This window comes from Macrobrachium nipponense, chromosome 7, assembly GCF_015104395.2.
Source record: "Macrobrachium nipponense isolate FS-2020 chromosome 7, ASM1510439v2, whole genome shotgun sequence".
NCBI lineage: Eukaryota > Metazoa > Arthropoda > Malacostraca > Decapoda > Palaemonidae > Macrobrachium > Macrobrachium nipponense.
The window spans coordinates 78919117-78946491 of NC_061109.1; the positions used below are offsets into that span (position 1 = coordinate 78919117).

The following is a 27375-nucleotide window of genomic DNA, read 5'->3' on the forward strand; positions in this document are numbered from 1 at the left end:
GTGTTTTCAGTTTGTGTTTTGCTGGTTTGTGTATTGACTTCGTGAATTCAGTGTTCCTTCGTACCATCCGTTTTTGTGACTAAAATTTGCATTTTGCTTTATTTTATTTTATTTACTCAATTGGTTTAATTAGCCATTTTTTAAAAGTTTTGTTTTTTAATATGAGTCATCTTTGAACGTATTCTTATCATTTTTGATATGTCATTTTGCTGTATTATTGTGAATCTGATTACAAGAATTATAATGTCATTCATTTAAAATTCATTTAAAATTGCGTTGCTCAAAACATGTCCCAATAAAGTTGTGCAAAATGCTGTTCCGGGTTTTGGCTTGGCATGCTTTTTGCATTGAAGGGTCAAAAGCGTGTTTGCTTGGTACCGTAAACTATCCATGTATGTATTAAGATTTGACACCACATCACTGCCCGCCCCCCACCCCCTTAGAAAATCTGCAACGGGCGTCCATGAGTATATGGCCACTTTTTTCGTTTTTTCGAAACCTTATTGCAATAAGTTATATCCTTTTAAAATACTTTTGACACATTGATTTTTTCATCATTTCTGTATAAAAAATAACAACAATTTGCTGTGTATCTTTAAAAGAAATCGCATGTCATTTCAAGTAGCGATGGCGAAATTGATTGCAAACGCAAATGGCCATAATTCGATGAAGCAAGAAATTTAGTCCAAAGTGAAAACTTTAAACCAATTTTTAATAGTAGAAAACAAATGGTACAATGGTCGACATACTATATAATGGTTTATTTTTCAAGATGTATTTTTGGCCAACCAATATGGAAATTTGCTGACACGAGCATAGCACTATATTATACGAGTTAATTAAAATGGTACTAATTGTGCTTAGTCATATGGATTGCTTGTTGCTGAAAATCTCGCTATAATCGGCTCTAGTAATTATTTGGCTTTGAGAGAGAAATTTGATCAAATATACCTCTTATGATATGCCACAGATATTAACCAACGGCGCTATCATGACTTGCAGGGTTTGTACAACCGTTTGTGTTGCTTTTATCAGTCATCTTTTTCACGACCATATCCGGCAATTATTTCTCCAGTCTTTTATTCATCCTGTTCCTCCGAATAATCAGTAAAGCCTTCTAAACAACTAAGATTGTTACAATTTCTCTGAATGATTTTCCTCAGTTTTATCGCGTTCAAAACCATCGCGGAAAATAAAAATGAAAGTCTCCTGGAAGTATGTGGCAACTTCAACAGCGTTGTGGAGGTTGGAAATAAGTACTGGTAGGGGATACCGTTAGATCACCTGTCTGTCTTTCGGACACATAATCCTTCCGCTGTACCTTGACTTTGCTATTCTTTTCTCTCTCTCGCTCTCTTTCTGAAAGAGAACCAAGATATGTTCTCGTTGAATATATCCATTTCTGCTAAGTCAAATCTGTTACCTTTTAGTGTTATAGAATGAATTCAGTTTCTAGGGATTTATCGGCTTGGTAGAATTTCATACTAGTCTGTTCGTTTAAAAATGCACATATTATTGTATTCATTGGGCACAAACATAATCATGATCAGTAACGCGTAATGAAAATGAGATCAGAACATAAAAACCTGTTCCCAGAGCTTCTGTGAAGAAAATGGGGTTCAAGGGCAGTCTGAGGTCACTGACCTAAATATATTCCGAATCTCTTCGCAATAGGTTGATTTTCATTACAATAAGAGTTTTTTTTTTTTTTCCTACCCAAATGTACACCTATGATTTGCTTTGTCAACCAGAGTAATGTGACACAAAATGACAAACCTGTTATGGAAAGAACAAATTGTAGTGTATGTGTGTAGGTTATTGTCAAGGCAGTATTACCAAGGTGAAATATAGCCGGTCAGATTCGCTCCGGTCAGGTTCGCTAAGTTTTAATTTGGCTCCCTTTTTGAGAGAGAGGTAGGGAAAAAATGTCTTAAATTTCTCTGTCGATTCTTCATCTACCTTTCCAAGAATATATAGTTCACCCTTGGCAATTTATCGATAACATTCATGAACAGCAAAAATATTCAAATCAATCATTCTTAAAAAATGCGGATTCGTTTCCTAAATATTCCCTTTGTTCTATTTAGTTAAAATGAGCAATACAAACGCAGGGTAATTGAGTTTGCCGCAACGACGGCGTTCCTGTAATATGGCGCCATTTGTTGAAAAAAATAGCGAATAAGGAGTTCAGCTGGCTACGCAAAGGATCGGGATGTGGAGAACGACGTCCCACTTCCAAAGTTTCACCTTAGTGTACAACGATCCGTCCGGAAGTTAAGAGGTCGTTGCCTTACCGTGTACCCCATTGTATTTCGGCAATCTGACGAACAGTGTTTTGGTTATAAAAAAAAAAAAATCACGTGGAAAACCATTTGGCCATATACGACCTATAACATAACGAAAGGACCGAAAACATGGAAAGTAACTGAAGAAACAGAAACTTGGTGTTGTTGATGAATAATGTAAACTCTAGAAGGTTATCACCATAAGAAGGAACGTTTATTAATTGCATCAAGATGAATTTCGGCTCGCACTTGAGGACGGTAAGTCTGCTTTTTCTTTAATAACATAGTAGTAGTATTATCTAGATTCTAGAAGACTTGGATAATTCTGTCATGACGAAAGAATGGCGGACTCTGTGATGATGAAGAGATTTTATAATTGAGAAGTGTTCAGTGAGAGGAGGAGAGGAATAACTAACTACAAAGGGGTTGGTAATCGGTTGAAAGACGCGTTGGAATGCCTGTGGGCAGGGGCGGGCTGGCCATCTGAGGATTCTGGACTTAAATCCAGATGGGGCGCCCAGTCTAAGGGCCGCTTGGGCTGGCCTTTATTACGGGATAAGGAGAGAACGTAAGAGGAAATAATAATGAATGGAGGTACCTAAAGACAGAACATGCTTTCTCCGATTCTCAAAAAAATTAACTTTTAATTATTTGTTTTCATGTAGTTTTTTTATTCTTATTACTATGTATTAGTATGTCCATCGAATATACGGTCTCAAATTGAATTTAATATATAAATTAAGTGTAGTTGTGCTGACACACTACTGCTGGCTGGTGGCAGTTTCCCAAATCCCCCATTAATTTGTGATCTACAGTATGTACGGTAAAATTTTGCTTGCAGAATAATATGAATAAAGCTTTTCATTTAGAAATATTAATGTCTTTATATATTAACATTTAAAATTATTACATTCTTCAAATAACATAGAATAATATGGTCCTACATGACCGAGAATAATTCACATTAGCCGTTATTTGGAGATTCATTCTCAAAAACAATCTCTCCCGCTTTTTATGCGTGCGTGTGTGAGTTTGTGTGTGTACACAGAAAAAAGAGGGAGAGATATCTTTGAGAATGACTTCCTTAATAATTGCTAACCGAATTATTTTCGGTTATGCCATCCCAGGGCCAATGTGCTGTAGTAACCATAGATATAAAAGCCTAGATGCCGCATCGGCCGGCCGGGCATACGTCATCAGGTCCGCCATCTTGGCGCGGTAATTCAAACAATGCAGCAGTATGCAGTATATGACGTTTTTTCGCGACTATTCGCTTAATATTGCACGGATTTTCTTGTCTGATGGTTCGTTACAAAGCTTACATAATTCCCTACAAGGATCTAATAAAATAAAGTTGTTCCTTATTGTTTGAAAGTTAACTTGCAATGACTTTGTTTTAGCAGGTAGGCGGAAGGGGGGCTAGTTGTACACAAATGTTAATATTTACCCACAACTATTGCTGTAAACAATAATTTGAAATGCTGTGATATGACAGATTACTAAAGTAGACATACAGCTATGGATCTGTGCAACTTAAGTAAAATCTTTGTCTCTCGAAGTGCTCAGTTAAAAATTCACCCAATATAATTTTTGGCACAGGCCTACAAGTTTAAGTTATAAAACTGTAGGGTTGAACCTAAAATAAACTACAGTAGGCCCTAGAATAACTAGGATTTCTGTGTTATCTAGCCTTTGCATCTCTGCCTGCTCCTTTGAGCCTGGGAGGGTGGGGGTTCTTCCAATTTTTTGGAACGGGATGCTCCTCAGTGAATTCTGACCTCTAGACCTGGCTTTGGAAAATTTAGGGGGGATGAAGAAACCTCGTCTAGTGGCAAAAGTGACCTATCTCTAGACCTAATTTTATATGGCGAAATAATTATATAGAACTTAAATTTTTCACAAAACTACCTTTAATTTGCTCAGACTAGGATATATCATTATGGCAAGCATTAACAGTTCAATATAGCTCATCTCTAGACCTGTGTTGTCAAGGACCCAAATTATTATACCTTGTTTGGGAGAAGGGCCTGGGCCATCTCTATACTTCTACCCTTCCAGAAGGGGACCCATCTCTAGACCAAAATTGCCAAAATGAGCCAATCCTGACGAGCAACCATGTATACCCGATCGTAGTAACCCGCCATTCCCCCCCCCCCCCCCCAACTATAAGGCCAGTCTAATTTTTTTTCAGCTAACTGTTCATTGGTTTGGTCACGCATTTAAATTTAAAGCTATGGGTCATTAAGCCTATACTTTGAAGTAACAACTCTCAAAATGTATTGCACAATGATTTATTTTCATGATATTTGTTCTTACATTGAATGTATATATAACATTTATTGTACATCTGTACATTTATTTATAAATATTCCCAGCAGTTTAAACAAGTTTTTTTTTCATTGCTGTTTCCAACAGTTTAGTGATACTACATTGTAATGATAATCTATATACATTGATATGAAATTAGCAGGCTATATCAAAACATCAACAAAAACTCATTGTGTGCCTTGCTTGGCCATTTAGTTCTTATTACAAGGACCAGATTAACACTTTAATATTACATAGCTATAATGCAGTGAAAGAAATCTAGAAACATCAAATTAGTGTCCAACATACACGATTTACCCTATTGACCTAATGGCCCTTAAACAATATTGTTTTAACCATTTTTTTTCGTAGGCTGTCTTATCACAGCATTTCAAATTATTGTTTACAGCAATAGTTATGGGTAAATATTAACATTTGTGTACAATTAGCCCCCCTTCCCCCTACCTGCTAAAACAAAGTCATTGCAAGTTAACTTTCAAACAATAAGGAACAACTTTATTTTATTAGATCCTTGTAGGGAATTATGTAAGCTTTGTAACGAGCCATCAGACAAGAAAATCCGTGCAATATTAAGCGAATAGTGGCGAAAAAACGTCATATACTGCAGCCTGCTGCATTGTTTGAATTACCGCACCAAGATGGCGGGCCTGATGACGTGCGGCAGCCTATTCAGCTAGCGGCCGATGCGGCATCTAGGCTTTTATATCTATGGTAGTAACCTTAGATGTGTTACAGATGTCATACATGAAAGACTTAATAGCAGTGGTAAACTGTGAGGCATCCACAGGTGAGTACTTGTTGAAATGTTGAAGCGTGTGCTTTGTAAGCTCAAACTTGATGTAAACAACTGCATTGGAAATGCCACAGATAGAGCCTCCAACATGTAGAGTCAATTTAGAGGATTTTCTCCTCTACTTAATCCACATTCTCCCAAACAGGTACATACGTACATATATGGTGTTATGCACATGTGTTAAATTTAGTTTTGGTGGACACAGCTGGATTAGTGGTAGCATGTGCACCACTGTTTAGTTTGCTAAATGATATTGCAGTGTTTATCAGAGGATCCTAGAAGCAAAGAAATGCATGGCTTGAAGAAAATCAAAGCGGTCAGCATCAATGCCTGGCTCCAATCGGAGAAACCCGCTGGTGGGCTAAAGACGATTCCCTGAGGAAAGTATTGGGAAATTTTGGTGAGCCAGACAGGGCTCTTTATGTAGATATCTTGCAAACACTAGCTACCATCCTAGAACAAGTAAGTGTGAAGTCAGTCATCCGAGTTAATTAAAGCTTAGAGCTTACATTGAGCCACTGCTTAAATATGAGACCATCGTAACGCCTCAGATATTTCCTCGCATATTTGAGCACACCACTCCACTTTCAAAATACCCGTAAACCAATAGAATGAACATTCTTTCAGCTTGCAGAATGGTCACAACAACACAAAAGAATCTGGAGGGGATTAAAAGAGACTTTGAAGGTATTAAGGTTGCAGCAGACACATATGTACAATGGGCAAATGAGAAACTTCAAGATGAAAACCAGCTAGAGACAGAGTCGGAAGTGCAAAGGAAACTTCCACAAAAAGGTGGGGGAGGGGGGGAAATGATGCCTGAAGTAGCTCCTGATGAAACACTGAATTATGTAGATAAGGCCTGTGTAGCTGAAGTGCATAATCAGATACTAGACAAAGTTTCAGAAAGCCTTCATGACCGATACCTCACACTGTGGGTTCAATGGACCATAATAATACAAAATAAAGGTATTTGAATGAGAATACGATCAAACAAGATTTAAATATAATAATGCAAAAATTATTTACAAAACATTGCAATTAGACTTAACGTCAATATAAAAGGAACACAAATGCCATAAAGGACAGGAATGACACAATAGGACAAAATAAATGATAAATGACAACCACCTCTCGAAAAGTAATCACACTAGAAATGAAGAACACTTGAAACAAAAGCACAATTCGTTATTAAACCCTTACAACAATATCACTTATACTTAGGTTATAGATACATCACAATAAAGTGGACTGCTTCCCTGCCGGACACCAAAGTCCTTGGTCTAGTTGCTGAGTGGAGACATTCAAAATTTCATTTAGGGGTCGAAGAAATTTAGGATGGGCGGAGCAAGTAAGAACAAGGAGTGTGAAACAAGGTAAACAAGTTTCTGGGAAAGGACAAAGGAAAGTGGTATATAGGGGAAAACAGTCAGGCAAAATATATACAATAATGTGGAAGGTGTAATACCTCCCCCTAGAGGATCAAGCCCAGCGGAGTGGCTTGATCAAAGTTAAACACCTTACATCTGAGAAGGTTGAGAATGGGCCCGTGACAAGGCATCAGCAAATACGTTGTCGCTGCCCTTGAGGTCCTTTATTTGAAGGTTGAAGTTTTGAAGATATAAAGCCCATCTTAGTAAGCGCTGATTATGGGCCTTGGTGCGCTCAAGAATGGTGAGGGGGTTGTGGTCCGTATAGACATGGATGACGGGAGCTCCTTGTAGATAACATTCAAACTTTTGGAGAGCAAGAACCAAACTTAAAAGCTCCTTCTCTATGGTACTGTAGGACAGCTGATGAGGCTTGAAGCTACTGGAGGTGTATCCTATTGGGTGGAGTACCCCATCAATTTCCTGCAGCAACATTCCTCCAGCACCCGTGTCGCAAGCGTCTACTTGCAAAGAAAGGGTTTAGAAAAATTGGGACTGTGTAAGACTGGCTCACTACTCAAAAAATATTTTAAATGTTCAAATGCTGCCTGACATCTCTCATCCCATTCATACTTCTTTTTAGGGCTGGTAAGACTATGTAAAGGGGCAGCTACTGAAGCAAAATTACGGCAGAACTTCCTGTAATATGAAACCATACCTAGAAATCTTTTAAGGGATTTCCTAGTCTTAGGTTCTGGATAGTCAAGAATGGCATTAACATTTGCAGTTTTAGGCCTGACATTACCTCCACCCACAATATGTCCCAAGTAAGTAACTGTAGCTTGACCAAAAACACATTTTTGTAAATTATTGTTAACTGGGCTTCTCTTAATCTATCAAATAGCATATTCAAACGTTTCATAAGCTCTTCCCAAGAATCTCCCATCACCAATATATCATCTAGATATGCAAATACTCCCTCTAGACCCTGAATGGTGTAGTTAATTATGCGTTGAAATGTGGATGGGGTATTTGTTAAACCAAAAGGCATTACTTCATACTGGAATAACCCAAAAGGAGTTATGAAAGCCGATATAAGCTTGGCTCTAGATGTTAACTTCACCTGATAATACCCCTTGAGGAGATCTATCTTAGCTACATACTTTGCTTGGCCCACAGAGTCTATAAGGTCATCTAGACGGGGTAAAGGGTCACTATCCTTAACAGTAGCAGATGAAGAGTATTAATACAATGTAGTACAAGTCCTTATTTGAAGAGATAAGTGTTAATTAAATTTGACAGCAGGGCTACAGTTGAAAATTTACAATCTGGGTTAATGAGTCTAGCTTCCCAGTGGGAAAACTGAAACAAGTACCATTGGAAGATCATGAGGTTAAAGGACCCCATACGCTGAACGATCGATTTGTATGAACGACTGTCTAAACTCACACACACTATTCAGACAGAATGAACGATCCCCGCTGCACTCCGCACCGATTTCAGTCTGAACAAAGATTTTGTCTCGGGAAGACATGGCGTCATCTCTAGAAGAGACGCGTGCGATACCATTATATCGTCAGACAAACACATTGAACGACGCCCACTTTTGCATTCAGACGAGCCCATACACAATGTTTTTGCGAGCGATATAGACAATCGTTCAGACCAGAGTCAAAATCCATTTGACTCTGGTTCAGACAATCGTGAGTGAGAAGCATGGCAGTAGTTTTGATGAAGAAGAAATCGTCGACAGCTATTCATTTTGTAAAAATTGTCCAATATGTTGCTATGGAATACTCAGTAGATATAACTTGACTGATGCATTCATGTGTTAGGTTTAGCACATAAATATGATCACTCTGCCAGTTACACAGGTTACACGTGAGAAAAGTTTCACCACCCTAAGTAAGATACATCAAGAATTGCCTATAAGGAGTACAGTGTCACAAGAACATCTGCAAGTTTTTATGTTGGTGGCAGTAGAGACGGGTATTTTAATGACTTGATAATGGTCTCATAATCGATAAGGTTGCTGAAAAAATTGCTGACATCTTGAGAATTGTAAGGCACAATTGATTTTATGTCTGTCCTTTTAAATAAGTTACTTTTACTACTATAACAATATTATTTCCATTCATTACTTGTAATGAAAATTTTGAAAACAATTCAAATTTTTTAGAATCTCGATTAAAGAGCAGGATGCCAAAATAGGCTTTGTACTAAGCATTTTACTGTAAGTGTTGTATCTAAAGATTCCTAATGAGGAAAAATACAGGTTTTCTTTGAGTCATGTACTGTACGTGTTTGATTACATACCAATAATATAGGAGTATGGTGTAGTGACATTACTGTATAGTGTACATTATTTATAGAAGTTTGTTTATCCACATTTTCCTTTAAATTGATTGACTGGGTGGCTTTAAAATGCATGGAAATCTAATTATTCATGAAAAATTTCTCCGAGGGGAGGGTAAGTTTACAGCGTCCCCCCCCCCCCCCACGCTGAATAGGCGAGAGAAGACAAACTTCAGGGACAATTTTGAATCTCAGTCCGCCTCTGTTTGTGGGGAGTTTGCCACATTACTGATTAGCCTTTGATGTAGTATATGATGAAACTGATGTCATGGAAGGTTTATTGCAAATTTAGTTCGTGCTTGATCCAGTAGCTATAGAGTAGAAATAATGTAGTGAGTCTAGTTGTTATTACCTGGAGTTAACCCTTGTTATGAGAAACAGCTTAAGAGTGTATATATATATAATATATATATATAATATATATATATATATACTTATATATATATAGACGAAGATAAAAGGCCCATGACAAAACACTATTTGAACGTTGCAACCATATATTTCGAGCAGTTATTTCTCCCACACCTACATATGCTTGTATATACATACTCTAGTGAGACATCATCTGACCATATTTTACCAGTGAACAGGGGTACAGAAAGAAGTGTTCGAAATAAATATAGTTGTAACATTCAAATAGGATTTCATGGGCATATTATCTTCATATATAGTACTGCTCTATTACAGTATGAAGCATTCATATGTATGTATGCATATAGTATATATATATATGTATATGTATATATATATATATATATATATATACACGTATATATATATATATATATATATATATATATATATATATATATATAGAGAGAGAGAGAGAGAGAGAGAGAGAGAGAGAGAATGACACGCCCAACTCTATTAAAACGTATCCTTGCTACTTTCAGTGGAGGGGTTGTGAAAGAAGTCGTCCAGTGGTCCTTCTCAGTATCGTTTTCTACACCGGAGTCATTTGCCTTTTCGCAAAGCACAACTTCCGACAAGCTGAAGAAACTGCCACATTAGACGATGCTGGACAAGAAATCGAAGTTGCTGGTGGTCGAGAGCGAACCGACGCAAATATGATTGGCAAGTCCTACAAAAAAAAAAAAAAAAAAAGTTTTAATTCAAGTTTTCCGTGGGGTGCAACACCACAGTCAGTTTAGTAAATCTTGTTTGCTTATGGCCGGGATCAGGCACCAAAAATTTTGTCATGACAGTCTGATGATTATAGTAAATTAATCTTGTCAAATGTAATGCTACATATAGAATATATCCCCGTGATAGGCTATACTATATGGTACTTTTATGGTGTATGTTCATGTAGGTGATTGGTTCATTGATCGTGCACACTTGGGTTGCAATGTCTATGGTGATCGAGTCTAATCAAGACCACTGAAATATCTCGGTGGTTTTGGTCTAATCCTGTTATAAAACTAATAGTTGTTACTCATATGTGGTTTATCTTATGTACTTAATATATAGATAAAAGAGCACTTGTAACATGCCAATCATCAGTTTTAGGGGTGATTTACGTGCACAAATAAATATTTTTTTTTAGAGTTGACTTATATCATGCTAAAGACTATCAGTAAGACCTTCAGTCTAGCAATTTATACTCTAATGTTTGTCAATCTTGCAGGTGCAAGCCAGAAGAGAACGGAGCAGGAAATCGTCTTTTTCCTTATATTGTGTGAAGGTAAGGAGGCAACTATTGAGCTTATATTATTCGTATTGCTCTTATCAGTTACTGCTGGTCACTTAAATAAAGCTTCTATATTATTTTTCTCTTTACAAGATGAAAATAAAAATGCTTGGAGATTTTTAAAGTAACTATTTTCTCTGCATTGCAGATTATGATCTAGTAGCTGTATCAGTATTTCCGTAGTTACAAGAATATTGTTTAGTACGAAAACAGCTATTTTATTAGGATTTTCTTAGGGCCTAATTATTTTGTACTTAAATTTACTCCAATAAAATATGTTTGCCATCTGAATAGACGCCGAGCAAGCTCCAGGTCTGCTTTATGGATAAAACGGCCTTTGTTGATATGTTAGAGATAGTTTCTTATTTGCAGCCTTTGAATATGTCTAGATATAATCCAATCAATCCCTTGTCCAGGGGAAGCCGGTGACGGACAAGGTGGGAAACTTGCAGCTGATATTTCCAGACAACTGAGACAAGCCGCTGTCATGCTCAAATCTGCTGTAGCCCTCGCTACGAAAAAGCTTAGGTAAGCTTTCTCCAGAGTATCCGTGTTTTCTCTCTCTCTCTCTCTCTCTCTCTCTCTCTCTCTCTCTCCTTTAAAAACCTAAACCACGTATTTCACGAAGTTCATCCGTCCAACAGGTTCCTAGTCATAGCCGACTCGAAGAAATTATACCATAAATTTGCTGAGATTCCGTCGCATTGGCCAGAGGAATACCAGCGGAAGATCACGATGGAATACCGCTACGTCTGGTACCCTCCCAACAGAGTGGACATGCGTAACATGTTCCGCGTCTGCGCAACCGAGAGGCTCTTCCTTCCCGAGATGTTCCCCGAGTTGGACGCCGCCATTTATATCGACACCGATCTCATCTTCATGAGGCCGCCGGATGATCTTTGGAATGAATTCGACAGATTCAACGACAGGCAAGTCGCAGCGATGGCGCCTTGCTTATACCACTATGGCTCCAAGAGGAATAAGGTGAGTTTCATCAGGACTCCCATTATTAATTTATAATTATTGGTTAATTAAGAAATAATCTGAACTAACTAATATCTGTTGGAGGTATGACCTGCAATTCTTATGTTTATTTATTTACTAAGAATAATCATTCAAGAGAAAAGTAGTAATCTATATTCCCATGATTGGGAAAATTTTAGGAATAATCAGTTAAAAACTGACATGTTGATGGAGTGATGCTATACTGATTTTGTCGTTTATTCTAGTTAATAAAAATGCCCTTACCTTCAAATCTTGTATCAAGAGGATTTACACTGAATATGCAGCAACTACGCCCGTCACACTCCTTATAAAGCAATAAGTGCTTAATTTTAGTATAACTTCGTGGGTTTAGTCCAATTCTAGCCCAAATGTTACCAACTTGACCTGCTAAACTTGCGATTAAACCCTTGACCTGAAAAACTTCCAGTGGCCCCATCGTTACTACTTCGTACACCTCCTAGACAGAAGGCTCATCAGAAGCTTGTGTCAACTTTCTTCTATGCACACTACGCCATTCTCGGTAGTACCCATGCACGTTGTTCGTGTCATATGTATATTTAGCATTGGGATGTGGAGACCCCTATGGGAGCTGCTGTCACCCAGTGCCGATAGCGGCGTCTACTTAGATCAAGAAAAAGGATTTTATAGCAACAGTATCCCTAAAGATTTTCTGAGGAATCAGACTTGCCCCATTCGCGCCATCCTGCATCATAAAGGAACAAAAGTATCTTTCTTTATCTGTAATTACACTTACGGGTCATGCATTGCCTTTATTACAATGAAATAGCTTTGTTTTCACCCCGTATTAGCAAAAGTTATAAAACTGACAACGATTATAATTTACCGGCGTATATACCGAAAACTACACAAATCAGAAAAGGGAGTGATTTTACCTCATTTTCGTTTAGACTCAGGTCAGTGTAAGTGCAGCCACAGACAAGTACTCATTTATGACCAAGTTTGTTCATACACTACCATAGACTGATGATTGATAGTAATGTTTGATCAAACGTCAGTACGTATCGGAGTGGCTTAAAGGACACATTAGCAAGAGAAAGGCTAGCATATAGCTATTCTACTGTGTGTTGGCCATGGAAGCTGTTGACCAAATGATCATGTATGATCAAAGATCATTACACACTTGTCAAACACGCTGGTCTAACCTTGTTCAGCCCTTCAAACACGCCATTATATTCTCAAATTGGAATGTCAAACGCCAATTTGATCGTGTTTGATAGTTAGTTTGTACTGTCCCGTACATTCAGCTTCAGAATCCCCAAGGATTCTGAAGCTGAATTTACGGCTAGTGGGTGACCGATACTACTATGAGATTCAGGGCCTCTGTAACACGGTTTTTTCGCAATAACTTTTTATCCATGCATTTCATAAATATAACGCTTGTTCAGAATACACATCATATCTACACATAAATTTTGACTGCATTCTGCATTACGTAGGTTGAATAAATTTGGTACTTATAATGTAAAAATGACTTTTTCTGAAGACCGGCCAACTTACTCAGAGAAAAGGTTTCGAACGCACTCGTTACGTAACTTATGACAGCATTTCTTCCCTTTTTCTCGATGGATGATTGGCTATACGTAACGAAGGCTAGACCTCTGGCAACAATGACATAAAAATTTAAATAAAAGCAAAGCAGTACACCTTTATGAACTCTGAAACCTCTCCACTGGTAATTGTCATAATGAACAAACCAACAAAATATGTTAATAAATACAAAAACACTTCGATTATTAGTCTAACTCCCAAAATAAGTTTCCCAAGAAATTAGTCTACTTTATAGGTCACAATCAGATTGACAAGATGTAGGAAATAGTTGGTAATTTTCAAAAACATAGTAGACGAGCTTGATTTGATAACTGCTAAATCCAATGTCAAGCACTTTTTATTTATTGGCTGTTACCTATTTACTGAAAAAAAAAAAAAAAATAGCCGGTACCGTATTTTGGCTTTAAACCCTCACCAATAATTATCGTCAGAATGATGACTTCATGAGGCTCCACCCACTTTGGCCTCATTATAATTCAGGATAACACTGAAGGCTATCATGGGGCATTGTTGGATTAGAAAATTTAACTTCTGGCTACAAAAACTCATTTCTCGAGTAGTTGCAAGAAGTGCTAAATAATCCTCAAGGATCCCAGCAGTTGGCCTAAACGTTTAATTCATGTATATTACTGCTATTACTATAGTAGTATTACTACGCTAGCACAGATACCCCACCCACATCTATGTATCGTTCCACCATTCATAAAGTCTTTGTCATGGCCATGGGCTTTCTCTTGACTGTATAAAGTTGCAAGTCGTAAGACAAATGCAGTTTTGCAACCACGGGGACAATTCCAAATCCTGTTAGCCATTCTTGACTGCTATTGGTTTCAGAGCCAATGGAACAAGGTGAATGAGTTTCTGTCTGGTGGATTGGAGATGAAAACATTTAGTCAAACATTGTTTACCTTGCTTACGTAATGAATGTTTTTCGACTCGTGGCTCGTAATCATTGGCCATGGCGTCGGCTGGATAATTTTTACTCTATAAAAATTAAAACTATCAGGTTCAGATTATTGATAATGCTGACAAAATTTGTGTGGTTGTAAAATATACATAGGTATGTCAACTTTCAGCTACATCCGATGCTTTGATAAGGAGCAAAGTCCAAAAAACTGTTACAGAGGCCTGAATCTCATAGTAGTTCACCAACTCCAGGTAAACCGGTGTAGAATCAAGAATGTTGTTGTAGAACAATCCTGTTTTCTATGTACATTGTAGATGACCTTCACACATCACTTATGCCTAGAATTAGGTAAACTAGAATTTTCAAATTAGTGGCAGCCACACATGTATAACTGCAATAACTTGTAGTGCAGGTGGCCAATACATTGAATATTTTATCTATAAAGCCATATTTCATAATGTGTGGATTGGAGATGAAAATTAGGTGTTTGTTTTTAAAGCTAGACAAAGGTAAGCCAGCATGGTTGTCGTTTGCATGGAAATTGGGCCAAAATGAGTTGTAACCTGTTCAAACTGCTGGGTCACGACATACTACTTAGTAGGTATTTAACATGGGAGGGTGCAGGGTTGAGTCAAGTCAGTGCACAACGGCTGAGGTTAGGTTAGGTAAAGGTCGACTTGGTTAGGTTAAATTTAAAGGAGAATTGGCTGCGTAGAGGTAGAACAAAATGTATAGTAGTAATTTTAAATTTTTTGACATTTAGGGATGGTTATGAGGTATTTAATGCAGAACTGGTGTGATAATTTAAGAAACAGATAGCCTAGGAAATGAATCTACTGTGTTGGTCATGTGTTTCTTTCATCCACAAATGAATGATTGATAGATTGATTGAGAGTTATCTGGCGTGAACACCATGGTCACCGAAACTGCTACGAATGAATGTAGAACATACGCAAAAGATAGTAAGTTTATCATTATTTCTGTATATTTCTCGGATTACCTCACCTGTACTTATAGGTATACCCTCTTTCTGTGATGTAGGCACTAGCTATAGCCAAAAAATGGTTAGGCTAATAATACCTTTGTTTTGTGTGGTAAAAATAGGTAATAACTCTGTGTTGGCTATTTCTTTGGAAATTGAAGTTATAGTATTTGGGTTGCTTATTAAGAATTTACCGTTATTTTGGGGGGTTCGACTGTAATTAACCCCTAGGGGCTAGTACTAGTTACAGCAAAATACATAGGACACCTCAATCCCAAGTGGCTGCCATATTCGAGGGAACGTTCCTTGCATTCCGTGCGGAGTTATTGCCTAGAATTACCTTTTGCGTCACTCATTTACATTTACCACGGCTAGTTTGAACTCCCCCCATAATATCTACTAGACTTAAGATCTACTTTGTCAGACCATGTAACCTGTGACCCCTACGTCAATACCTTGGCTGGGCTGAAATTACTAGACGTAGGCTAGCCTAAACTAACCTAAGTTAGGGTTCTGGGTTCCTCTTGACCTGAAACTGTAAATTTCGGAGTGAAATTGTATTGTAACTTAGTCCAAGGGTCATACTCTCAAAACCCTAGCGTTTTGTGTAATTCAGACAAAATACTTCATTGCATGCACATCAGTTCTAAAATTGGTACACTAATTAATAGGTAGAGCAGCTTCACCATACTAACTGTATGTCATGAGGCACTTACAATTGTTCAAAAGTTTATTGTAGAATATTCATTTGAAGATTTCTCTTGCTAGCATGGATTGGAATATAAAATTTAAGCTAAAGGCCGAGTGCTTTGACCTACTATAAGGTAACTTTGGTGCTGAAAGGAAAATTGAGAGTTAAAAGGTTGTACAGGAGGAAAACCTCGCAGTTGCACTTTGAGACAGTTAGGAGAGGGTGGAAAGTAAAATGGAAGAAGGAAATATGAATGGAGGCTGCAGCTAGGGGGTGGAAGGGACACTGCAAAGACTGTTAATAATCCCTTTAGTGCACTAAATGTGGTACACTGACAGTACTAAGATGGAAAATGTTTGTTCCCAAAATGACAATCTCTATTTTTGCAGTCATCTGCAGATTCTGTCATTGTTGTTATATTTCTGTGGTTATTGTTATTACTGGTATTTTCCCTTTTTCATTATTACTGTTAATATTATCAGTATAGAGGTTTGCTACATTCAATTTTTGTATTTAGTCTTCTGGACTTGACTACTGTACAATGGTGGCTCATGGCCATCATTCATAGCTCTCTCTCTGTCTCTCTTGCTGAGGAAGGCAGCAGAACTGTTACCGAAAGCTACTATTTTGAATTTTACTCATTGACATTAATGTGGTTGTAATTTTTTCCCATTTACTGCAACTTGCCACTAAGTTGATTATTCTGTATTACATATCATCAGTATTGTCACTAATTTGATCTCTATCACTAACAGTACATATTGATTAAGCTTTGACAAGTTTCAAAACACCTTCTACAGCTGAACTAACACTGCTCAAGAGGGCAGTGCTCCCCTCCCCTTAACGGGCGGGCTATCTACCACATTATCTCTGCTAGCAAAATTAGAACTGCTGAGCACTGTAGTTCCACATATTGTTTCAATTCATTTGCTTTTTTATTTACAAAAACAAGAGAATGGCAATATATTTTAAGGATTATTGATAATCTATACTTAAGTTTTCATATTCATGTATTATATTCATAATTTTGAGCGTTATGTATGAAATCTTTAGGGGGTGCTGCAGTTCCACAGTTCCTACTGATGAGCCGCCACTACTACTGTAACCACTTATGGCCACCCTACACTAGTCATTTTTATTGAGAATCCTTCCATTATTGTCAATAACATTGATAGTCTGAAAGGACATCAATGCTATTGAAACAACCTCATCATTATTATTGACTCCTTTAACTATGATATTTGTAATATTTACAGGTTCCATTTTATGGTACTTCTGGACTTAATGCAGGCATTATGCACTTGAACCTGACAAGACTGAGCACTTTCCCAGATGGTGGCTGGATTCCAGCGAACATGAAAGTGTTTGAACAGTATAAGAAGATAATAAAGCTTGCAGATCAAGACATTTTGAACATACTCTTTCACAAGGTAAGTGCTAATTTCATAAAGGAAAGTAAGAGTTACTACTCAGGGATTCAGAGCTGATGGATTGCTGTTTTTTGGCAATAACTTTCATCAATGCATTACTTTACTTTGGATAAAGATGAAAGTTGGCAAGTGTATATTTCATAACCCTACCTAATTTTTACAAGTATTATTTAGTACTTAAGTTGGATAGTTTTGATATTTATAGAGTAAAATTAAGTCACCGATGGTGGAACCGAGAAAATCACAGAAAATTATTCTAAAACCATTTGTGATGTAAACACAATATGACTTCATGAGGCTCCGCCCACCCACCAGGTAGGTAGTAAGTCACTAACAGTAGCAGGTGAATGGATATGCTTACACAGCCCACTATGCACTTCTGAGGCCATGACATAGTGTTTTTCGTAAACCACTTTTAAACTGGTGTATGGATTTCAGTGCCACTATAGCACTGTGTGGTTCAAACTTCGTCCTAATTTTTAGAAGTACATACTGTGCATTGCCATGTTTTTCATTAACTTCTTTATTTCAAGAAAATGAGGTTAAAGCTGTGTGTACCCACCCAACCATCCGCAAAAGTGGTGATGTAAATCAGTGATGGTGGTACAGTGGTTCCCCCGTATTCGCGGGGGATGCGTACCAGACGCCCCCCGTGAATAGTTAAAACTCAAGGAAAACCCACTAAAAATGTTCATACTTGGTATTTTTAATAGTGCATTTTATGATGAAATTGATAAAAAAAAAACCTGGAATTTGTGGATATTTCTCATAGAAAAATACTGCGAACGTGCAAATTTCCCGCGAATAATGCGGGGAAACGTTCCCGGGAGAAATCTGCGAATGTGTGAGTCCGCGAATCCGGAGAACGCGAATACGGGGGACCACTGTATATACCGTATCCTCCATTCCTTATCAAGTTGTTAGTGGTTGTTTGACTTATAGTTAAATGTCATTTTACCTATCCTGGGCAATACATAATTTTTAAAGTGAATTAATGTGTATTGTATGATATGTAAACTTTTTTAACAATTGTGTTTTAATCTAAGGCAGTCCCCGGTAATTGGTGGGGGTTAAGTTCTCGTCAGGGTGCTCATAAGTGAAAACCGCTATTAACCGAAACTTGGTGATATATGGCACTTATGGCACCGATATCCGGTTCATAGCACCTCCTTTAGGTATGTTATGACACCATAACTATTATTGATACCTAGGTGCCAATAACCGAAACTTGGCGTATCATGGTGCCATAAATTGCCGATAACCAAGGACTGCCTGTATAGGTAATGGGGATGGCACTGCATTACAGGCAAGTCATAAAGCGCCTCTTGTTCAAAACAGTCTAAGTAAGGCAAGAAGTCTTTTTTTAAGAGTAAACAGTTTAATTAAACACGTCTGTCAGTTCAGTGTACAACCATAAATAGGACAAGGTTAGAAACACTCAGTGCTTAGTAGCATGGAAATCCATACGTCGGTTTATAAGTTGTTTACGAAACATGCTAATTTCATGGCCTCTGGAATGCTAGTAGGTTTCAACAAATTTGAGAATGCCCAGCAGGATATTGAATTGTCCCTGTGGTTGCAAGATTGCAATTGTGTTATGGCTTGCCACTTTATATACAAGCAAGGCTCATGGCAAGAGTGAGAAAACTCGCGAATAGATCATTTTTTCTGTAATGGGTAATAGTTACTTGGCAACACTCATCTTTGCTGTGGCAAATTGAAGGCTATAGTGTCAAAACCTGAGGTAAAACAAAGTGGATTGTCTTTTGTATCCCTGCCCTGAATAGCTGTAGATCTAACAAATGAGCTATAAACCGGTTCTTTATGTGTATGAGTTACATACATTGAGTTATTTGTAAAGTAGAAACAATACGAATATCAAGAAAATGGATCCCTTATGGGGGTAGTGCTGTCAGTGGACCTCATGTGGTGCACTGTAGGCATTACTTAAGGTTCTTTGCAGCGTACCTTTGGCCCCAAGCTGCAACCATTTTTGTTCCTTTTACTGTACCACCTCCTATATGCTCTTTCTTTATCTTACTTTCTACCCTCTCCTAACACTTGATTCATAGTGCAACTGTGAGGTTTTCCTCCTGTTACACCTTTCAAACCGTTTACTGTCAATTTCCATGTCAATTTCAGTTTTAGTGCTGAATGACCTTATAGGTCCCAATGCTTAGCCTTTGGCCTAAATTCTATATTCAACTCAATCAAGAAAATGGAAGAATTCCAAGCTAACAACTTAGTCCCAACAGCTGCTGTGGAAGTTGTGCTGAAACCTATGCAGAGAGGAGCTTCATGACGTCGTGGGTTAATGTCACTATTGCATTCAAAAACCTTACCTGCTATTTTGATGGCTCTGGTATAGGAAACTCATGTTTACTCTGATAAGCACCAGAACTATTGACTTTAGGTACAAAATAATACTGTAATTGCAAAAATTAGGTAGGGTTAAAGAATATACACTTGACAACTTTCACCTTTGTCTGATGCTTTGATAAAAAGTTATTGCCGATAAAAAACGTCCCATCGGCTCTTGAATCCCTTAGTAGTACTGAATATATATAGTAACTTGCTGGACTTTGAAAAAGTTGTGCAACTTGTGTGTCCCCATAGGGCCTAGTGCAGTCAGTACACCTCACACTGTGCGCTGTTATTCAAGGTTATTTGCAACATCCATTCACTCTGAGGGCTGGTATAGAGCCTACCTACAAACAAGTTTTCTTGAATTCTCAAGCAATAGAAGCAACTGATGCACGAGGTATATATTTGAGATTCAGTAGCTTCAGGGGTGTGGTCTTCTAAGGAGACTGCATCACCCCAGGTGCTTAAGTTTCTTTGAAACCCCGAGTTACCTTTACCAGTATTGTGGGGCATCCAAGGGCTGGTGTAGGCTTCTCAGTCACTGAAGAATCTCCACAGCAGGAACCTGTGGTTCCTGCTGCTCCCTCTGGGATGGGAGGCCTGACTGCCATCTTTAAAATGTCATAGGAGGAAATTGAAGAGGAGGATTCGTAAGGTATTGTTGTTGTGTTTGTCTACATCTTTGACTTGGTCATCTGCTGGCTCCTCCCCTTCTTCTTCTGATGCTTGCCAGTCATAGAAGAAGGCTGCCCTACCCCCAAGACGACCTACTTCGGGACCTCTAAGGAGCTGCCACCCTCAGGGGAAGTAGTGGGATCTCTCTTTGATTCTCCTCAGCACTTTGGGCTCAGGAACTGTTGCATGTACCCCACCAGTTCTAAGAAGTCCTCTGCTAAGACTGGTACTGTGACTGTTTCTTACCAAGTTTCTTTGATCACTTGAGAGACCACTCCTGTTGATCTTTTTGTACTAGGTTTCGGGAGTGCTGGATGCTCAACAGAGTTGAGTCACTCCAAGTGTTCAGTATTTGCAGAATCTTGAGCACCCCAAACCAGCACTGGCGATGCTTTGGATTCAAAGGACCAAGCACTCGGAGATGCAGTGAAGAGTTCCCCTGTACAGTCTTCTTGCTAGGGGCTTTCAGCCTTGAGCCCTCCAGGTACTCAGGTTTTTGCCAAACCTTGAGTCCTCTGGGTACTCAGGTTTTTGCCAAACCTTGAGTCCTCTGGGTACTCAGGTTTTTGCCTAACCTCGAGTCCTCTGAGTACTCAGGTTTTTGCCAAACCTTGAGTACCCCAAACAGTACTAGAGAGTCCATTCCCCAGTCTGGTTCAGGCACTTTACGAGAGAAGGTATCAAACCACACCAGTGCTTCACCTACTAGTACTATTTAAGTACTCGGCCAGGTTTTCTACCAAGTGCTATCTACTTGAGTCAAGCACTCATAGATGCAAACGAGAAAGTCCCCTCCTCTGTCCTCTGTCAGGGAGGCTTAAACCTCGAAGAAGACTGGGGCACTTTGTAAGGTGCAGATGTTGCTGAAGGCAGTACCCTCAATACCCATTATGATATGTACTTACGAATACATATCAGTCTTTTCTGGGAACAGGAGAAGACCTCTACTTAATGGGACTTTGCAGTCTAGTTCAAGTTTGAGTAGCTAGACCTCACTCAAGTAGAACACTTAGTGTCCTGTCATGCTGGTGTTTCAATTTCAGTCCCATATCAACAGGTTCAGAGAAGGCTTTAGTTATTCCGGTTACTTGGAATAGACAACTCAACGGTAAAAAGAAGTCCTTGTTCACCTGTCGCCCATGGGCAACTGGGCCCTCAGGGACAGTTTTCCCTTGTTCCCTTCAGTGGAGAATGCAAGAATCCTTGTCTCCAACAAGGGACTCCATATTCCTTTCCATTCCTTTGGGAAAGAAATGAACTGGGAACTACGTAGACTAGTGACAGAACTTCATAGGAGTGTTTTTGCACACTCCTCCTCCCGTCATGTCCGTTTGCAGATACTACATCGAATGAGGGAAGAGGCGCCCGTTTCAGGTGGGCAGAACCAGTATGGCAAGCATTTTCACAACAGTTTTTAAAACTCAGGACAGTTTTATTAGCTTTTACAGAGGTTCAGACTCTTTGTAGGCTTCTCTGCACTGTGGATGAGTGTCAGTACCCCCTTCACTGTGAGAGTGACTTCTGTCAACAAAAGAAGGATGGGGGTTAGGTTTCCTTCCAACTGAACAGGTTGATGATACAAGTATACGAGTGGGCAGCTGCACACTCAGTAGAACTGTTACCCAGGTACATCCTGGGGAATCAAAATGTAACAGCAATTGAGCTCATCACCTGTGTCAAGTGATGGGTTTGGCCCCTCTCCCTAGACATTATGTAAGATTTCCTAATCCTTGGGGCCTCCCAACGATAAATAGTCAACAGCAGCTGCCGTTGTACAGTAAAGCCTTGATTCAACAAACCCAGAATCAACAGACATCGGATTCAGTGGACAAAATCCGGCCAAGGGGAGTGGTGGCATTTAATTTTCTAAATTAGGAGGAAATTTGGGTATTAATTTTAGTGGTAGTACAGGTTGTCTGTGGCGATTTTGCTCCAAGGTAAAGATATCTCTGTGTATCTCACAATATTTATTTTCTACATGCAAGTCTGATTGATCATCGACATTATTATTTATAAAAAAAAATCGTTTTTTTACTCTATTGCCATTACATAATCAGCACAAAACGTACATAATACATTTAACTTTTTCTTACACATTTCTCTACCTGTAACTAAGATAACAGCATCATCCATTAAAAAGGACATTCAGTGTTCCTAAAAATCCATTGGAAACAAGGGCCTCCTGCAACATATGCACCAATATATCAATGTATACAATAATAATATATAACTTGATTGGAGCATTTGTCAAAATGATGGCGTTAATTACTGCTTATTTCAGAATGTTTTGTACATGAATACATTGCCTTAATTACCATTAACATTCTGTTACCACTAGTTTTCTTTTAAAACTTCTATAATTTTGTTCTTAGGTACTACTTTATTGTACGCTTTAGAAAAATTCAGCAAATAAAACAGTTTTACTTTCTTAAAACTAGGAAAATTGCATAACATGCATAATGTTAATCTTGTTTAATACATACTCTTTTCTTTTGTTTTTTTTTAGCAGCATGTCGCTTGACACTTGTGCATGTTACACCACAGACTTAATTGGTTAAGAATTAAAATGTCATAATTTTTCGCTATTAAATCCATTATTGATATACGTACCTCCATAGTTTCCGCAAAGAATTTTATTCCCTGTCTTTAATAATAAAACTAATATGCTAATGCATCATGAAATGGGTTATTAATACATGCAAAAATCATGTTTAACAAGATTAACACAGGCAGTTCCTGGTTTACATGGGGGTTCCGGTCTTGAGACATGTTGTAAGCTGAAAATAGTTGTAAAGCTGAACATCATGGAAAAACAAAAAATCCTAAGAAACCCTTACTTTTAATCCTTTGGGTGTACTGAAAACTAAGTGAACTGTATTTTTAGTATGTTTTTCATAGAAAATCCTTCAAATATTGATTACATTGCTTTTTTAGAGTCACATTTCTTCTGTTGGATCGGCACCATAACCCTGGAATATGCGTTGTAAAGTGGGTAATTTCTGATGAATACTATATGTAGAACACAGCCAGTTCACAGGCAAGCAATTCAGTTATTCCAGGAAAAATATTAACAATATAAAATTTATTTTTGTTTACTCCATTCAAGGCTTCTTTCAGTTCTCTCATGGAAATGGGATCATCAAGAACTGGAATATAGGGTATACATATTCTCACGTTCTATGTTAGAATATTCTGTACTATATGACAAATTTTTAACCAATTTGTGTTTTTCATAACTAACAAACCTTCAGTCTTAACATTAGGATAATACTAGCGCCAAACTGAAAACCGGTAGAATTAAAATTAAGCTTGTGAGATCCAGGGACTATTGGCATCTATACCAGATCACGGGGCATGTATTACCCACCGAAAACCAGAGAAAGAAGAGTGGTTGGTTGGTTTCTCTATGTGAATCTAGGTGGCGCATGTGTTAATGATCGCTCTTTTTCTGTCTGATAGGAGAAAGACTGAGGGTCTGGGGACAGTAACACTGTAAATGAGGGGATTGTGGGATTGTTTGAGTAGAGCTGAAATATTTATTTTCAAATTTTAATTTTAATAATTTGTGGATGGGTACAAAGAAAGTTACAGTCCATGGATTTTGCATGATTTTCTGTGTGGTCATGAATGTGTATTATGAGCCTAATATATGTGAGATGATATGAATATTATTGTAATACATGATCTTCATTAGAACCTCATAAGTTTAAGTGTAGATGGTTTAAGTGCAGATGCGATGTGTTACTACCCTAAAACAGTTCACCTTGTACTTCTGTATTTCTCCACTTTCTGTATTTCTTGTTATTTTCTGTAAGTGGTTTCAAGTTAACACCAGCTTGTTTACCAGCTTGAATTTCAAGTCAATGGCCCCTGAAGGCTTGAGCCATATGAATAGATTCTTCTTCTTGATATTGATAATATATATTATAATAGTAATAATGGGCAAGTATCTTGAGTTTAAAGTTCTTATTTTAAGTTAATAATATAGACTCAAGTCTAGTTTTAGCATTCTGATTACTACAGTATTCCAGAATTTTAGGGCAGCGCAGCCATTTGCTTAATTGAATATAAGCTGCATGGCTTATATTCAGTCTTAAATTTATATCTAAAAATTTATTTCAGCATCCTGATCTACTTTTCGAGCTTGGGTGTCAGTGGAACTATAGACTGTGGCAGTGTTCTCAAGGCACTAACATGTGTCCTCATGCCGCTAAAGAAGGTGCCTCTGCACTTCATGGTAATGCTATGGCATTTGTCAGTGGCCAGGAAATGAAATTGCAGGTATGTAAGTATGCATGACTTTAATTCTGGTTTATATTATACCGTAAATTCACTTTACAGTCCAAATCTTGACTTAGGATACTGAGTCCCAGAAGGTAGATCTTGTTTCTCTGTTGAATAACCAGGGAAAACACATAGAATGATAGAAATGTACGTATTCTCTCATGTTATATTCAATAAGTATGTTTCATTTGGGCAGCCTCTATTTATAGAAGAAAAGTATAGTAAAAAGATAGGGAGCAGCTTTGCAAAAATTTTAACAGTCAGCTGGAGTGTCCTATCTAAAAATATTTTTATATAAGCAACTTATAAAGTATTTACATAGCTATTAATTTCAACTTTTCGGCAGCTGGAATTTTGAAATTCGCAGTAGCGCTACTTTTGTTTTGGCTAGGCAACTATTTGGGGTAAGAGAGGAACCAGCTCAGCAGTCAGCACCCACAGAGCTTCAGTTTCTTTCTGCCGGCTGATGTCTGTACAGCAGTTGTTAACAGCAGTGATTTTTGCAATTCTTTTGCTTCTCAGGTGGTTGTATTTGCATACAGTTGCTGAAGTATTTTCATTTCTGGTAGCCTGATTTGTGACATTATTTGATATTAGACTACTTAGGCTTTGTTGACATGTCACTTGTCGGGATGTTTGATTCTGGTTCCCACTAGATGTAACCGCGTCGCTATGGGAGTATTGTAGCAAAGGCTGCAATACTAGGTAACTAAAGCCTGTTATGACCCACATACTCTGCGCAACTTGGGGTAAAAAAATTTGTCTCCAAACTTGACTTGTAAGGAATGTGAGCATTCAGATGTAAAAATGTGTTAGACTTTGATAGGTCATTTGTCAAAACTAGAGAGGCAAAAAGAGGAAAGCGGCTTCTAGAGCAAGTAATAAAAAGACTTTAGCTAGTCAAGAATTTGTTGAGTCTGTAGACCTGTAGATGATGATGTTTCTGTTTCTGAACCTGTATCTCTTCCCACCCAATCTCAGTTCTGTCTATTTCACCCTCTCCTCACCCTGGCTCCCTTACTCCTTATCCGGACCCCATTGCCAGCCTCAAGTCAAGAGTTAACCAAAAATTGGGTTTATCAGTGAATACTATGGAACAGGTGTTTCAGTGGATGACCTTATGGACAAGTTTGCTAGTGACAAAAGTGTTAGTGGAGGAGGTGGTTGCCCATTCTGCTGATTCTCCTGGGCAATGGTCCCTGGCATACTCCCCTAAACCTGGGAGGAGTTAAACTGGCAGCCCAAGTGAGGTCGGTGGGGTCTGCCCACGAACAGTCGGGCCTGTTGTCTCCGCCCAGGTTACGACAGAGCACCGCTGGAAAGGCGTCTCGATGGAATTGTTGTTATTTGTCTAGTTTGTCTAGTTCTGGGGAATCTAGTCCCAGACGCCAATGGTGGTTTGCAGACGAATCATGTCCTTCTAAAAGGTTCAGACCCTCTCAAGATCATTGCCCATCCTGGAGTTTTTGGGACAGTCCTGAACGTTTCTCCCAGGAACATTCAAGAGGGACAGTATTCAACAGTTGAGGGTCCTGCCGCCTCTAGTAAGCGCTCTTCTTCCAGGTACTCACAAGAGTTTTAACTTCCATAGCGAAGCGCTTATTTCTGGTGGGAATCATTTCTTTCTACCTAGACAATTGGCTGCTTCGTTTCCAATCGAAGGAGAAATGTATGGGAACCTTCGAAAGACTCTTCTCCTAGCCTAAGACTTGGGCCTTTTAATAAACTTTCAGAAGTCCCAACTGACTCCTTCTCAGGATACAGCATATTTGGGGATGAGGGTAAGCTCTCTGGGTTTTCAGGTTTTTGCATCCCCCGAAAGGATAAAATCTTGCCTACAGAAGGTGAACAGATCCCTTTCCCTTCTGTCCTGTTCTGCGAACAGTTGGATGAGCCTACTGGGGGCCCTATTGGGGACCCTCTTGTCCATGGAGCAATTCGTATCTCTGGGAAGGCTGCACATGAGGAACACAAAATTTTATGAGAGAGAATATTTATAGTAACCTTAACTTTCATCAAAAAGAATTATTGTGCTGCCTTCTTTCTCCAAGACACATTAATCAAGAAAACTGTTGACTCTGCTTTTGACCTGAAAATGGGACCTTGTTGTTAGAAAAAGGCATTAAAACTTCCGAAGTATACCAGATATATTCAAAAGTACTATGGTTAAAAGGGTAGAGGAAATTATTGCATATAGCAATTTTTGGTTGTTTTATGCAAAGCAGTACGCTTTAATAGGGAGACTTCATGTTTTTTTTTTTCAAAATATTGTGCTTGTTTGCATAGGTTTACACTGAATTTACTTGTTTACAGACATGTTAAATGAATAAATTTCTTAGTATGACTACAATTAAGTACATGTGTATCTAAATTTATAATCCTGTTACAGGTTGTATTTGAAGCATGGGAGAACCATTTGCTTGGATCACCATTGGATGACCTATTGTCTACTATAAAAAAAAATCTAGCATTAGTTTCTGAAATGGCGAAACCTTCAAAATGTGCCCGGATTCCTGAAATTGATGCTATCCTTACAAGAGAGTTGTCCAAACATGTTTCAGTATTATGATTTTGATATTAACTCAAAACCAAGTTTGGGTGAGTATAGTATTGCTGACAGGTATCTTTTTCATGATTTTAAGAAAGA

The 27375-nt window shown here is 38.3% G+C and overlaps 1 protein-coding gene across 2 annotated transcripts in view; it reads left to right on the plus strand.

Moving 5' to 3' along the window:
- Positions 1–1934: 1934 nt before the first annotated feature.
- The window catches only part of LOC135217783 (glucoside xylosyltransferase 2-like), a 33076-nt gene continuing 7635 nt past the window's right edge, over positions 1935–27375 (plus strand). The window contains exons 1-8 of one of the 2 annotated variants that reach the window (XM_064253810.1): positions 2095–2543; positions 10025–10205; positions 10759–10815; positions 11238–11349; positions 11466–11805; positions 17232–17405; positions 24567–24725; positions 27118–27326. In XM_064253810.1, the coding sequence (XP_064109880.1) occupies positions 2517–2543; positions 10025–10205; positions 10759–10815; positions 11238–11349; positions 11466–11805; positions 17232–17405; positions 24567–24725; positions 27118–27297 (1230 nt within the window). In that variant the 5' untranslated portion in view covers positions 2095–2516 and the 3' untranslated portion in view covers positions 27298–27326. Of the gene's footprint in view, positions 2544–10024; positions 10206–10758; positions 10816–11237; positions 11350–11465; positions 11806–17231; positions 17406–24566; positions 24726–27117; positions 27327–27375 lie in introns of both variants that reach the window. The other variant, XM_064253811.1, reaches the window with a different exon arrangement.